Here is a 12,941-nt window from a genome sequence, read left to right on the forward strand (position 1 = left end):
TATATATATATATATATATATATATATATTAGAGTGCACGTTTCAATGATATCCATCTTTTAAAGCTTCTTGCCATATACATGAACATGATACATGTATAATTGTATAAATTGAAAATATTCTATACGTATTAAATTTCACATTTTTATGTTTTAATTTATACTTAAAGATGATAACAAAACACTGATGAAAAATGGTTTCAAAGTGCAGCTAATGGCTGAGATGATTGGTATTTCCAGTATCAGCCTTGAAGTTTTTACATTGTGTAGTACATGCACGTGTACATGACATGTGAGTGAGTGTTACTACATTGTGTTTATCTGTATCACTGTGACAACAGGTCCCAACCCTTGGATCCCAGGAGGGAGCCTTTGAGAATGTGAGGATGAACTACAACGGAGACCAGGGCCAGACCATCAGGCAGCTCATCAGTGCCCAGATGCTGCGCCGTGTCGCCATGTGCTGTCTCACATCCTCACAGGGCAGACGCCAGCACCTGGCAGTCAGTCACGAGAAGGGAAAGGTAACAAAACTATACAGTCATGTGTTATCAACACTGTACAGTCATGTGTTATCAACACTGTACAGTCATGTGTTATCAACACTGTACAGTCATGTGATATCAACACTGTTCAGTCATGTGTTATCAACACTGTACAGTCATGTGTTATCAACACTGTACAGTCATGTGTTATCAACACTGTACAGTCATGTGTTATCAACACTGTACAGTCATGTGTTATCAACACTGTACAGTCATGTGTTATCAACACTGTACAGCCATGTGTTATCAACACTTTACAGTCATGTGTTATCAACACTGTACAGTCATGTGTTATCAACACTGTACAGTCATGTGTTATCAACACTGTACAGTCATGTGTTATCAACACTGTACAGTCATGTGTTATCAACACTGTACAGTCATGTGTTATCAACACTGTACAGTCATGTGTTATCAACACTGAATGACTCATTATACACAATCTTAAAGTTTGCACATTTAATTGCAGGAGTTGTTTAAAGGTTTGCTTAGAATTAACAAGCAATTATGAGAATGCTTCACTTGTGTTTACTGATATATCTGATTGTATTGTTGCTTTCCCCAATGCAAATGCAATGTACATCACAGTTATACATGTAACAGTATCATACCTTGCCATATATTATAAAAATTTTACACAATCATCACTCATTATGTACATCAGGACTACTGGAAGAGTCCGTTGTTGAAAAGGAGAAAGACAGAAATAAGGCAAAGTAGTGTTAGATTTTGTAGACTAGTGGAGGTAAATTGAAAGAATGTTTTTGTTCCCCTGTAGATCACACTCCTGCAGCTGTCTGCTCTGCTGAAGCAGGCTGATTCCAGCAAGAGAAAACTCACCCTCACGGTAACATTCACATTCACATGGTCAAAAATGTTCCCAACTTGTCAGGCTTTTGATAATTGTGTACGGAACAATGTATGTCTTGTTGTTCACAAAGTTGGTGACTTTATTAGAGTTTCTTTTCTATCATTCTGTGTTTTGATACCTCAAATATATACATTGAATGAAATTGTACATTCAATCATAATTATACAATTAGAATTGTTATGATTATAGTATACAGTTTATGTGCAGCATTTACACTCAAGCTGACCAACTCATTCACACACTACTGTTGAAGCAATGAGCAAAGAATTAGCACAAAAAAGTGTCTTATTCCTGTCCTGTATTTTGCAGAGGCTGTCGTCTGCTCCGATGCCATTTACAGTCATCTCAATAACAGGCAACCAGTGTAATGAAGACTTCCTGGCAGTCTGTGGGCTGAAGGTATGGCAGCTTCCTAATACTCTAAGGCCACACCAATTTAATTTGTTGGTTCTCGGATTTTTTCTTAAAGAATATGAAGTGACAGAGCGAATAAAATAGAAAATAAAAACATGTCTGGGCATCCAATCCTATAGGCCCAAAATGCTACGATAGGAGCCATGCAGTCAACACAAAATTTGGGTTAATATTTAAACAAAGAATTATACCTGCACACTCCCTATTTGGGTATATCATTTACCTTATGCAGTATTTCCTATGCTTATCGCTAGGTGGCGCACGTGTACAAAGCTCTAATCGCAAAGCATCACGGGATATCATGACGTAATGACATTGTTCGCCGCCATTTTCCTTGTGCGTTCGCAGAGGGGTGCACGTTCGTTTCCCTACTCCTTATTTTTTCGGATTTTCTTTCGGCGTTAGGCCCAAAAAGAAGGATAAAACGAAGTCTTCTGCCCACGAGGGCGATTCAGGTAGCCTTTCGGAGGACCAGACGGGGCGTAACGGCAAGAGAAGCGGCCTGTTTCCCAACGCTAGTCAGGAAAAATTCCTGGCCGTGGAAAAGACAGGCGTGTCTGTACAAGCCTCCGGACAGGAGGAAGAGGAGTCGGGTGAACGAAAAGTCCCCGCTCCTACAGCTGGAGGTTCGGAGGAAAAAGAGAAGAACTCCAACCTCATTCCGCCGCTTGGGAGCGAAATGCCCCTTCGGCGTTGGCACCGGGAACATCCGCCGCTTGGGAGCGAAATGCCCCTTCGGCGTTGGCACCGGGAACATCGGTCAAGGAAGGAGACGGCGCGGAGCTGCCGCCGCCCCGGCCGAAATTTCCTCCGGACTCGGAGGAGTTGGGCTCCCCGACCGTGCCGAAGCTTGGTGGGGAATAGTCTCCTCCACCCCCACCTCCATCAGAAACACCCTTCCCGCCTGGATTCGACGCTGCCTCTTTTCTTCAGTGGATCAGTTCCAGCTTGGGACTTCCTCAGGCGTCCAGTTTATCCCGTCAACCTCGGGACGTTGACGGGGCGGTAGCGTCGACCAGCCGAGCCGGTGTAGTCGGTTCCGGCGAGAGCATCCAGGTTCTGAAGTGGAAGAGTGTTCGGAGGAGGGAAAAATCACCTTTTCTGACTCTGACGAAGGTAACTCCTTGTCGTTTGATAATCCCTACGATAATAACTTCAAATTAGTATTTGGAGGAACCGGTGGGAAAATCGGTCTTGAAGACATGTTTCATATCTTGTTTCATGTCCTTGCCACACATTTCACGTCTATACTGAGTCATAGTAGAGGAAGCTGATCCCAAAAAACACCAAAGACGATTCTATCGCTTTGCAAACAGCATCGGGTTTAGAGGATGGTCCGAACCCTTAGTGAAGAGAGGAAGGAAAACTTTTCCCACTCCACCTAATGTTGAATTAGCACTTCGGGCGCCGATTCTAGACCCAGTAGTGGCTAATATGATCAAGCATGATACCGTAAACACTGATAAGAATTTTAGTGATTGCCAGGATAAGATGCTCATGGCTGCTAACCTTTTAGTAGAGTTGTTGGCAGCAGTTAAACTAAAAAAAAATTTAGTGAGTAAAGTCCTCGCTCAAAAATGTAGCGACCTGCTCGGGAACTTCAGATTCTTCCCCTTCTTAATTTGGAGACACCTTTTTGGAGAAGGTTAATGCAGCCGATTAGGCTAGACGCACTTTGAGTAAGGCTTATAAGTCAGCCCCTTCGAGCACTTCTAGGGCTAGGGACAGGTTTCAGTCCAACCGTTCAAAGTTTAACTATAGCTACAACAAGTACTCCTCAAACTCAAAGGGTTACATTTTTCGTCCCTACAACAACAACAATGCTAGACCATGGTCAAATGCCGGGGGTAAGAAAACCTCGGGGTTTTGTTCAGCGCAGGGCACAAAAGGCCCAAACAAACAGTAGCTCTTCCTCGTCATCAGACTCTGCTCTGTTCTCCGGTTCAACACGCAGGGCGAACAGCTTTTTTCATGGAAAACGGGGAGTCCACTCCGGTTCAGTTCGTCCAGCCGGTCACAAATATATCTGGGGAGGACAGAGCAGAGGTTGTAGACGACGAAGTGCACAGTATGTTGGAGAAAGGTGCAGGGGTCCAAATCGAACCCTGCGAGAGCTAATATGTTCTACGATTTTTCTAGTCCCGAAAGCTCGGGGAGGCTGGAGACCGGTTATAAACCTAAAGTCTTTAAACAAGTTGTTCTGAAACGTACTTGCAAGTTCGAAGGGATAAACCTAGTCAAAGAGTTGTGGAAAAAAGGAGGTTTCCTAGCAACTATAGATCTAAAGGATGCGTAGTTTACCATCCCAATAGCTCAGAGCGATCGAAAATTCCTTCGTTTTTCGTGGAGAGGAGTTCTTTGGGAATTTCAGTGTCTTCCCCTCGGTCTGACGTCGGCGCCGAGGGTATTTACTAAGGTTTTGCGGCCGATTGTGCCCATTCTAAGGAGACAGGGATTACTAGTAGTAGTTTTCCTAGACGACTTACTGATCATTGCAAGGTCGAGGGAACAATGCTTAGAGCACATTGCTATAGCCAGAGAGCTTCTAGAGCAACTCGGTTTGTTCTCAACCTGGAGAAGTCGCAGTTGGTACCGTCTCAGGTAGCGGCTTTCCTAGACCTTGTTCTCGATTCTCGTACTTTGACAATTTACCTAACCGAAGACAAGTTAGACAAGGTAGTGAGTTCTTGCCTATCACTTCTAGAACAGGAGGTGATAGGAACCAGGCAGCTAGCCAGCATGGTGGGGCTGTTAGAGTCCACCAAGCAAGCCATTCTTCCCAGGCCCTTACATTTCCGGGCTCTGCAACAGCTTCTCAATTTCGGCATAAAGAAGCCGGGAGAATTTCGACTCTTCAGTCAGTCTAACCCCAGATGCAGCAAAAGATCTACAGTGGTGGATCGGCCATGTGCATGACGTAAACGGTGGCAGAGTCTTTGTTCCGTCAAACCGGACAATTTGCACGGATGCCTCACTGGAGGGATGGGGCGCGCATTGTTATGGTCAGGAGACAGGCGGGCGCTGGTCGAGAACAGAAGCGCGCATGCACTGTGACCAACTGACTAGAATTGAAAGCGGCCTCCCTGGCGCTAAGAAGCTTTGTGAGCGCAGATACTCAGCATGTTCTGTTAAGGCTGGATAACGCAACAGCCGTTGCCTATGTGAATCACGTGGGGGGAACAAGGTCGCCAGATTTGGCAGCCTTGGCCCTGGAGATGTGGTCGTGGGCCCTGGAAAGAGGCCTGACGTTGTCTGCAACTCACGTTCCCGGATTGACAAAAGCCCTAGCGGACAGGTGTTCGCGGGTTTTTTCTGGACAAGGTAGAGTGGCAACTGAACCGCTCAGTTTTTCCTGTCATTGAACAATTGGACAGGCAATGCATTGACAGTAGATCTGTTTGCGTCTCGTATGAACGCTCAGCTGAAGGAGTATGTCTCTTGGCACCCAGAACCAGAGGCCATGTCGGTGGATGGCCTAAACATTCACTGAGGCAACCGGGGGCTAGCGCATGCCTTTCCCCGCTTCAGCCTAGTGTTCAAGGTACTGAGGAAAGTCCAGTCAGATGTAGCAATAGTGATTTTGATACCTCCAGTTTGGAAGTCTCAGGCTTGGTACCCCAAGGTGTTGAACACGTTGTTCGAGAGTCCGGTTCTCCTGCCACAGAGCTGGGATCTGCTGTTCCTGCCGCACAACAGGAGACCCCATCCGCTGTTGCCAGATCTGATGCTTGCCGCGTGGCCAAGATCAGGCGACAGTTGCAGGGTCGGGGCCTTTCGGCAGGGGCTTCAGACCTCATCCTCTCGGCTTGGAGAGAAAGCACTTCTAGACAGTATCAGTCAGCAGGGGCTCAGTGGGCCAGCTGGTGTGATAGGAGGGAGATTGATCCAGTTTGCGGCTCTATAGAGAGCGTAGTAGAATATCTTGAATGGATGTTCCGACAGAACTACGGCTATGCATTGTATGGCAATTGGGGTGGCTCGTTCTGCGATCTCGTCTCTACACTTACCAGTAGACCATTGTAATGACTGGGTAGTCACCCTCTAGTGTCCAAACTGATGAGAGGTCTGTTTCACAAACGTCCTCCTTGTCCAAGATATGTTTCAACATGGGACGTCAGTCGGGTCCTAGAGTACCTTCTGCATTGTTGCCAAGCTAATAGTCTTAGTTTGAACAGCTGGTTCATAAGTTGGTAACACTAGCAGCATTGGTGTCAGCCGACAGAGGTCAGACTTTAGCGGCTCTTGACTTGAGATTCATAAAAAAAAAAAAATAGTAGAAACGGTGTTTCTTGGACAATTCCTACCCTGCTGAAACTTCTAGACCAGGGAAACCTGCCAGAAAGTGTTTTTGGGCGGCCTTCCCGCAGGACAGGCGCTTGTGTGCCTTCACATACCTGAAAGAATATCTAAGGCGGACTTCTTCCCTTCGGAAAGAAGGGGGGGGAGCAGAAGTTGTTCATATCGTTCAGCAGACCACACAGGCCAGTTGGTTCTGCGACCCTGGCCAGGTGGGTTAAGTCAGTGTTAGGCACGGCAGATGTTGACACAGCAACTTTCTCAGCTCATTCCACTCGAGGAGCATCCACTTCAGCTGCTACAGCTGCTGGGGTGTCTCTACATAGCATCATGAATGCAGCGGACTGGTCACGAGAGTCTACCTTCCTGAAGTACTACAGGAGGGACAACAACCAACACACGTTTGGCCAGGCTGTGCTGTCCACGGCTCTGAAGTCTGCATAAGGTAAATGATATACCCAAATAGGGAGTGTGCAGGTATAATTGAGGATTAGGCAAATTGTACTTACCATGAAGGATAATCCCAATTATACCTCACACGAACTATTTGGGTATATCTTCCCACCCTTGCTGTTCTTCAGCTCCCAAGTAGCTGAAAATGCCCACCCTTGGTGAACAGCACAGACTCTTTCTCGCACGTCGTCAAATGGCGGCGAACAATGTCATTACGTCATGATATCCCGTGATGCTTTGCGATTAGAGCTTTGTACACGTGCGCCACCTAGCGATAAGCATAGGAAATACTGCATAAGGTAAATGATATACCCAAATAGTTCGTGTGAGGTATAATTGGGATTATCCTTCATGGTAAGTACAATTTGCCTAATCCTCAATTTTTAATCAAACCACTGCATTGATGAATGGAAAAACTGTAGGAACTAGGAAGAAAAGGACTTTCCTTAACTGTTAGGGGCAAAATATAAGCATTTCTTAGTTGATTCAGAACCAGAATTTTTTTTTTTTGCAAATCAGAAAAAAAAGGAAGAGGCGAATCCGAGAACCAACAAATTAAATTGGTGTTGCCTAATGGATTACGGCTTTAGAAATGCAGGACATGTCAATTATGCCACATTTCAGGTTTGGACATTCAAATCAAAACTTAGGAAATTGACAAGGAAATAATTGTAGGGTCGTGTGGCGTAGCGGCAGAGTGCTTGACTCGTAATCAAGAGGTCCAGGGTCCTGACATGCCACCGATCTTGTGCCCTTGGGGAAGGCACTTTACATGACTTTCCTCACTTCGCTCAGGTGAAAATGAGTATTGTCCCCTGTGTTGGTTGGTGGCTTCCATTCTGAAAATTTTTTAGCATCTCTGGATCTTACACAATTGTGTAAAACTATGTATTTGTTTCCTAATTGATGTGCATCAATTAAGTATACTTAGTATATATTTCTATGGAATGGACTTTTCCAGTTTCTTGTTGTGTGGTTTTTAGTTTGATATAATGTATGAACTTTGACTGTGAAGGACTACCAAGAATTATACATACATTGCACGATTTACCTACCACTGAGTTTTTCTCTGCGATGATGATGCAAATTTCTTAAAACAGGCTCCTCTCTCACAAGCAACTGGACACTTCTGTGACATTCACAAATTCTATGGATATCACATGTCGACTCCAATTTTGGCTTGTTCACATGAAACCATGTTATTGATACAAATGGCAAAAAGGCTTTTCTCCAAGCAGACAATCTCATTATGTGTACAACATTGTATGGACCTATTCATTGTAGACTTGAAGTGTTACAGTATTGTCTGTTGTTTCAGGACTGCCATGTGTTAACCTTCAGCAGCTCAGGGGCCATGTCAGACCACTTGGTTCTACATCCTCAATTGGAGACTGGGAACTTCATAATCAAGGTCTGTATAATATTATATAGTACTATTGTTCAGTATGCATGTTAAAATTCATGTTCTGTTGAACATAGTTTGGTTTACTTTGCAATGATAGAATGACGCTTGTCATTTTAAACAACACCAGGTACAAGACTGCAAATTAAGCAGTGAAAAATAATCAGGCAATTATCAGGTAAGTTCATTTTTTTATAAATTATTGCTACATGTCAGGCCTGCTTTCCCAGGTACTGTATTGTGATTAGTGTGATAATGAAACATTCTTCCCTTGTACAGGCAATCTGGCTCCCAGGTTCTCAGACAGAGATAGCTGTCATCACTGCAGACTTTGTCAAGGTACATGTCCAGAATGGGTTTGGAACTTCCATGTGTCTGAAAGTGATCTGTGTGAGGTTATTTTTGTCAGAATTTGTAAGACGTAGTGATTCCACACTACATTGTACACACATGTATGGTTTATGTAGTGGTGAAGAATTTATGATTGTGAATTTTGGTGTCAGGATGAAACAAAGTGTGGGACAAATTTTGGGTTCAGATAATCTGGTATTGTGGGATGTTAATAGAAAAGTCAAATAGGATTTTCTTGGTACTGTTTTTGAGAGCTTGAATAAATATTGTGATTATATGAATGGTACTTAAAATATATGGTATACTGACACAACACAGTCTATGGACACTACACCGGGGTTAACGTTTATGATAATTTCATATTTTCACAATCATAGTTCAAAGTCCCATAAATCCCCAACTGCATGGTACAGACACACACTTAAACTAAAAGAATAAGAAACTGTTGCACAGCAGATTAACCTTAACCTCAAGTTGCAATTGCTTAAAATATTTTTTAAAAATTGGCTTTTTTAAGTGCAACAGCATATTATGTAATACTAAATTTCATGCTAATTTCTGGCATTGATTGAATTCATCATTATTGATTTTGATAGCATAAATGTCCTGAACATCTACCATTACCAAATACTTGTATTTGGATTATGTTTGATCAATACGAAAAAAATTTGATAAATACAAACTAAGTAAGAATGTTATACACTGTAATAAGTTGAAGGCATCCTGCCATTGGTACACCCTGATCTTGGAATAGCCATCCAACTTGGTAGACTATTGGTACTGTAGTTATTTCATTTATTTATTTATTTCAAATGCATGCAACAACACATTACACAGACTTATGGGCAGCGAAGGCTGATAAACGTAAGTCAACATAAAGGATAACAAGCATGTTAAAATGTACATGTATACACAACTACACTATAATTATGGGACATCCAATACATGCAATGTATATGTACAAAATAATACAAATTCAAAATTACCAGCTGAACAGTTTTAAATCCATATCACGCAATCATGTAAATAAAGTAAATAATTGAAACTGCATGTGTGTTACGTTGAGGTCAGAGGTCAAGGTTAGGAAAAAACTATGATTGTTATACATATTTGTGTAACTGTATTAGGGGTTTTAAATGTCAAACAGTTTTGGTAAAGCTTTAAAACATTGAGAAAAGCCTACAAGGTTGTCACTAACCTGGCTGTCGTTTCATCACCAGATCTACAACCTGGCAGTCGATGTGCTGAGCCCTGGATATTACTTTCTGTTGCCGAGTGGAAAAATCCGTGATGCCACGTTCATATTTGTGGACGACATTTACTACATTGTCCTTATGTCATCTGCTGGATACATGTACATTCAGGTGGGGAACTGTTGTACGTCATGTGTGAGGTGCCACTCACATTAAAACATGCTGAAAACATTTAGTGGGTCTGTCGGTGGCAAGGACTGAATAACAGAGGCTGGAACTGGCTGTTTTCCAATGGTCTTTACTGTCCAGACCTTCCATGTTGGACTTGATTTCTCTGTGCCATTGGATTGTATTCTTCTTCAGAATCTCCAGTAATATACGTGTAAATTGTATACCAGAAAAACTCAGTGAATTAATTTACACAGAGTGACATGTTTTTAGAAAAGGGGCATGTAAACTGTACATTTAGTTCTAATTATAATACTACAATGCTTTTTGTTCTAATGCACGTCTAATCCTTTTCTGGTGGGAATGTGGAAGAAATGTCATTGTCACTGAACTGCTTGTAAGATTGTACACATTGTATGGTGAACTAGTCACGGTAGAAAGGCCTGAACTACATTGTAACACATGACTGTGTGTGACAGAAGTACAGTTGTGTATAACTGTGTGCTGACTGTGCCATTCTTGTAGGCCATGGAGCAGGCCAGCAGTGCTGTTCATGGACCATTCTACATCACCACCCTGCTGGAACCTAAACACCCTGATATCAAGGTACAATCCATGATTGTATGTCAATAAACTGCTCATTTGCTTATTCTTCAGTATAGGAAGGGGTCATTTAAATTTGTTATTCCATAGAGAAGTACAAGTTGTTTCTTCCCTGCCACCTTTCCACCAGGTTTGAAAAGAAATCCATTCCAAATTTTCAAATACATTGTACAGTCACAATAACTTGTTTTACATTGTATGACTGCCTTCTTGGTATTTCTTGTTTCTATCATGTTGCAACATGCAGATACAAATCAAATCAACTTTATTGCTCAACAACTGTAGCTGGTACAATGTATGGCAAAGAAACAACAATGGTACATAGATCAACTAATACTAAGATATAATTCTAACTAGCTAGTCCATAATGATACTAAAGCTAATCTATTGTGTTTTCTTAGGAAGAGTATTATTACATTCTGTAATTCAGGGGATATATCAGCTATTTACAATCTGGTGTCGCTTTTGTAGTGATTCGAATATGAATTTTCCAACGTACACTGATATCTGAGTAGGACATGAAAGGAGAGTATTAAAGATATCTGATTTTGAGTGAGGTAGCGTAACATTAGTTTTGGAAGCTATGGATTGCATCAATTTTTGTCTGTTTTCTTCATATGTTGGACATGACATCATAAAGTGGAATTCGTCTTCAATACCCTCCTTGCATGTCGGACACAATCTCTGATCGGCTGGTGTGTTATAATGACGGCCCTTTTCGATTTCCAGGCCATGTGAACTTATCCTCATTTTAGTTATGCTTGTCGTAAAAGATTCGTTTTGAATTGATGATAGATACTTTTCCAAGCCGAAATGTTTTTTAATTTTAGAATAAGTATGAAGTTTATTGAATTTTCTTATTTCCTGCCACCAGCCAACTAGAAATGTATCCTGTAAACGTTGCTTGAATAAGCTTCCAAACTGGTTGGCATTAACCCTTGGGTTCAGCCAGACATTTTGGAAGCCGTGTCTGCACAGTAAGTCCTGTATGTGGACTGTCCAGTCATGGTCTAGTTCGACAGCAGCATCATATGCCTTCTTTACAATTCTGTCATTAGATAAATTGGTTAGCCTAAGCCAGTATTTGATCATTTGTGTCTGAGCATCAATGTACAGTGGTAAGGTTCCTAGCTCCCCCCTTATAGCGGAATTGACAGAGCTCTTTGGAACATGGAGAAGTATTTTGTAGAAATTTAACAGAACATACTCTAGGTCAGGAATTTCATAACATATCGTTGGTTGTTCTAATGTTATGTTTTCTAATATTTCTGAGTGGTATATCAAATTAAGTTTGTCACTATATCTTTTAAAACGAACGAGAACGGGGCGGGGAGATAAAGGGTCAAGTTTCTTCCCTATGCGGGAAGTTCTAAGGATGGCGACATCTGGTGCCAAAATTGGACCAAGAATGTTAGTTACTTTTTCTCTGACATTTTCGTTGGGACATTCTTCTATTCCTTTCAGGATCAAGTCTCTACATTGTGAATTTGTTCCTAAGACTTCACTACAGTACAACAAAATTGGTTTTACTAAAGTGTTAAACAGGTCGAGGGCAAGTGGGATGGAGGAGGTGGAGTTTGATGATAAGAGTGATACATGACTATACTATTGCTGCAATAGATTGTAGTGTTCATTCAGTCATTATATCTTGTTCATATCAAACAAAGGTTGTCCACATAAACTAGTTGTTACTGTAACAGTGTGAGAATTCAACCTTTAGTTTGTTTTAACTTGAAACAGATAATTGCACGTATCTGTTGATGCTCATTCATGCAGACTGGGATACATGTAGAGTTTACCAAGAAAAGGACCAGCTTGTTTCTCTAATTTGTTAATACAATGTACAATGCAATAGACAGGTGTTACAGAGATGAACAGATCACTTACAATGCATACATTAAAGTGTGTACATGTACATAATGTTTGATGTTAATTGTGAACAGGAATCGAATGGTCAGATCTGTGGAGGAGGTGTGTCTGTCTACTACTCACATGCCCTGCAGCTGCTGTTCTTCTCTTACACACAAGGTGGGGCCATGTAGTGTTCTTCGGTTTAACAGTTTAGAACAGTTTATAACAGTTTATTCATAAAAATCAGACTTGCAGCCAGTACAAAAACAAGCTGAATAACACTGATTTTTTACAGTTGTCTAGCAAATACAAAATACAAGTTAACATTACAATACATAATTATACAGACACACAAAACAAAAACATTACAATAGCCTCACATGGGCACTAAAGTAAAGACCAGAGAGTCCTAGTTCAACAAACACAATGTCTTTGACTGAACCAGTTTAGGCAACGGGCATTCTGAGCAACCTAAATGTTGTCTCAATTCTTAGGCTTTAGTAAAATTTTGCAAAAAAAAATTACTTAATGGTTTGATGATTATTTCAGCCGAATAAAACCCACCCTGGTGGATGCAGGGTGGGTTTTATAACATGTTACTTGTAAATTTTGCAGAGATATCTTCTTAAATGTGCCGTTAAGCAAGTCCAGTCCTCCTGTGTGTGTGTGTGTGTGTGTTTGTGTGCATGTGTGTGTGCGTGTGTGTGTGTGTGTGTGTGCGTGTGTGTGTGTGTGTGTGTGTGTGTGTGTGTGTGTGTGTGTGTGTGTGTGTGTGTGTGTGTGTGTGTGTGAACA

General features: G+C 41.8%; 1 protein-coding gene across 1 annotated transcript in view; it reads left to right on the forward strand.

Moving 5' to 3' along the window:
• LOC109470506 (E3 ubiquitin-protein ligase UBR4-like) overlaps positions 1–12,941 on the forward strand; it is a 62,727-nt gene that overhangs the window by 25,444 nt on the left and 24,342 nt on the right. The window contains exons 25-26 of the mRNA XM_019769466.1: positions 10,218–10,298; positions 12,239–12,323. Coding sequence (XP_019625025.1) covers positions 10,218–10,298; positions 12,239–12,323 — 166 coding nt within the window. The remainder of the gene's footprint in view (positions 1–10,217; positions 10,299–12,238; positions 12,324–12,941) is intronic.

Source organism: Branchiostoma belcheri, unplaced genomic scaffold, assembly GCF_001625305.1.
Source record: "Branchiostoma belcheri isolate BF01 breed outbred unplaced genomic scaffold, Haploidv18h27 scaffold228, whole genome shotgun sequence".
Classification (NCBI taxonomy): domain Eukaryota; kingdom Metazoa; phylum Chordata; class Leptocardii; order Amphioxiformes; family Branchiostomatidae; genus Branchiostoma; species Branchiostoma belcheri.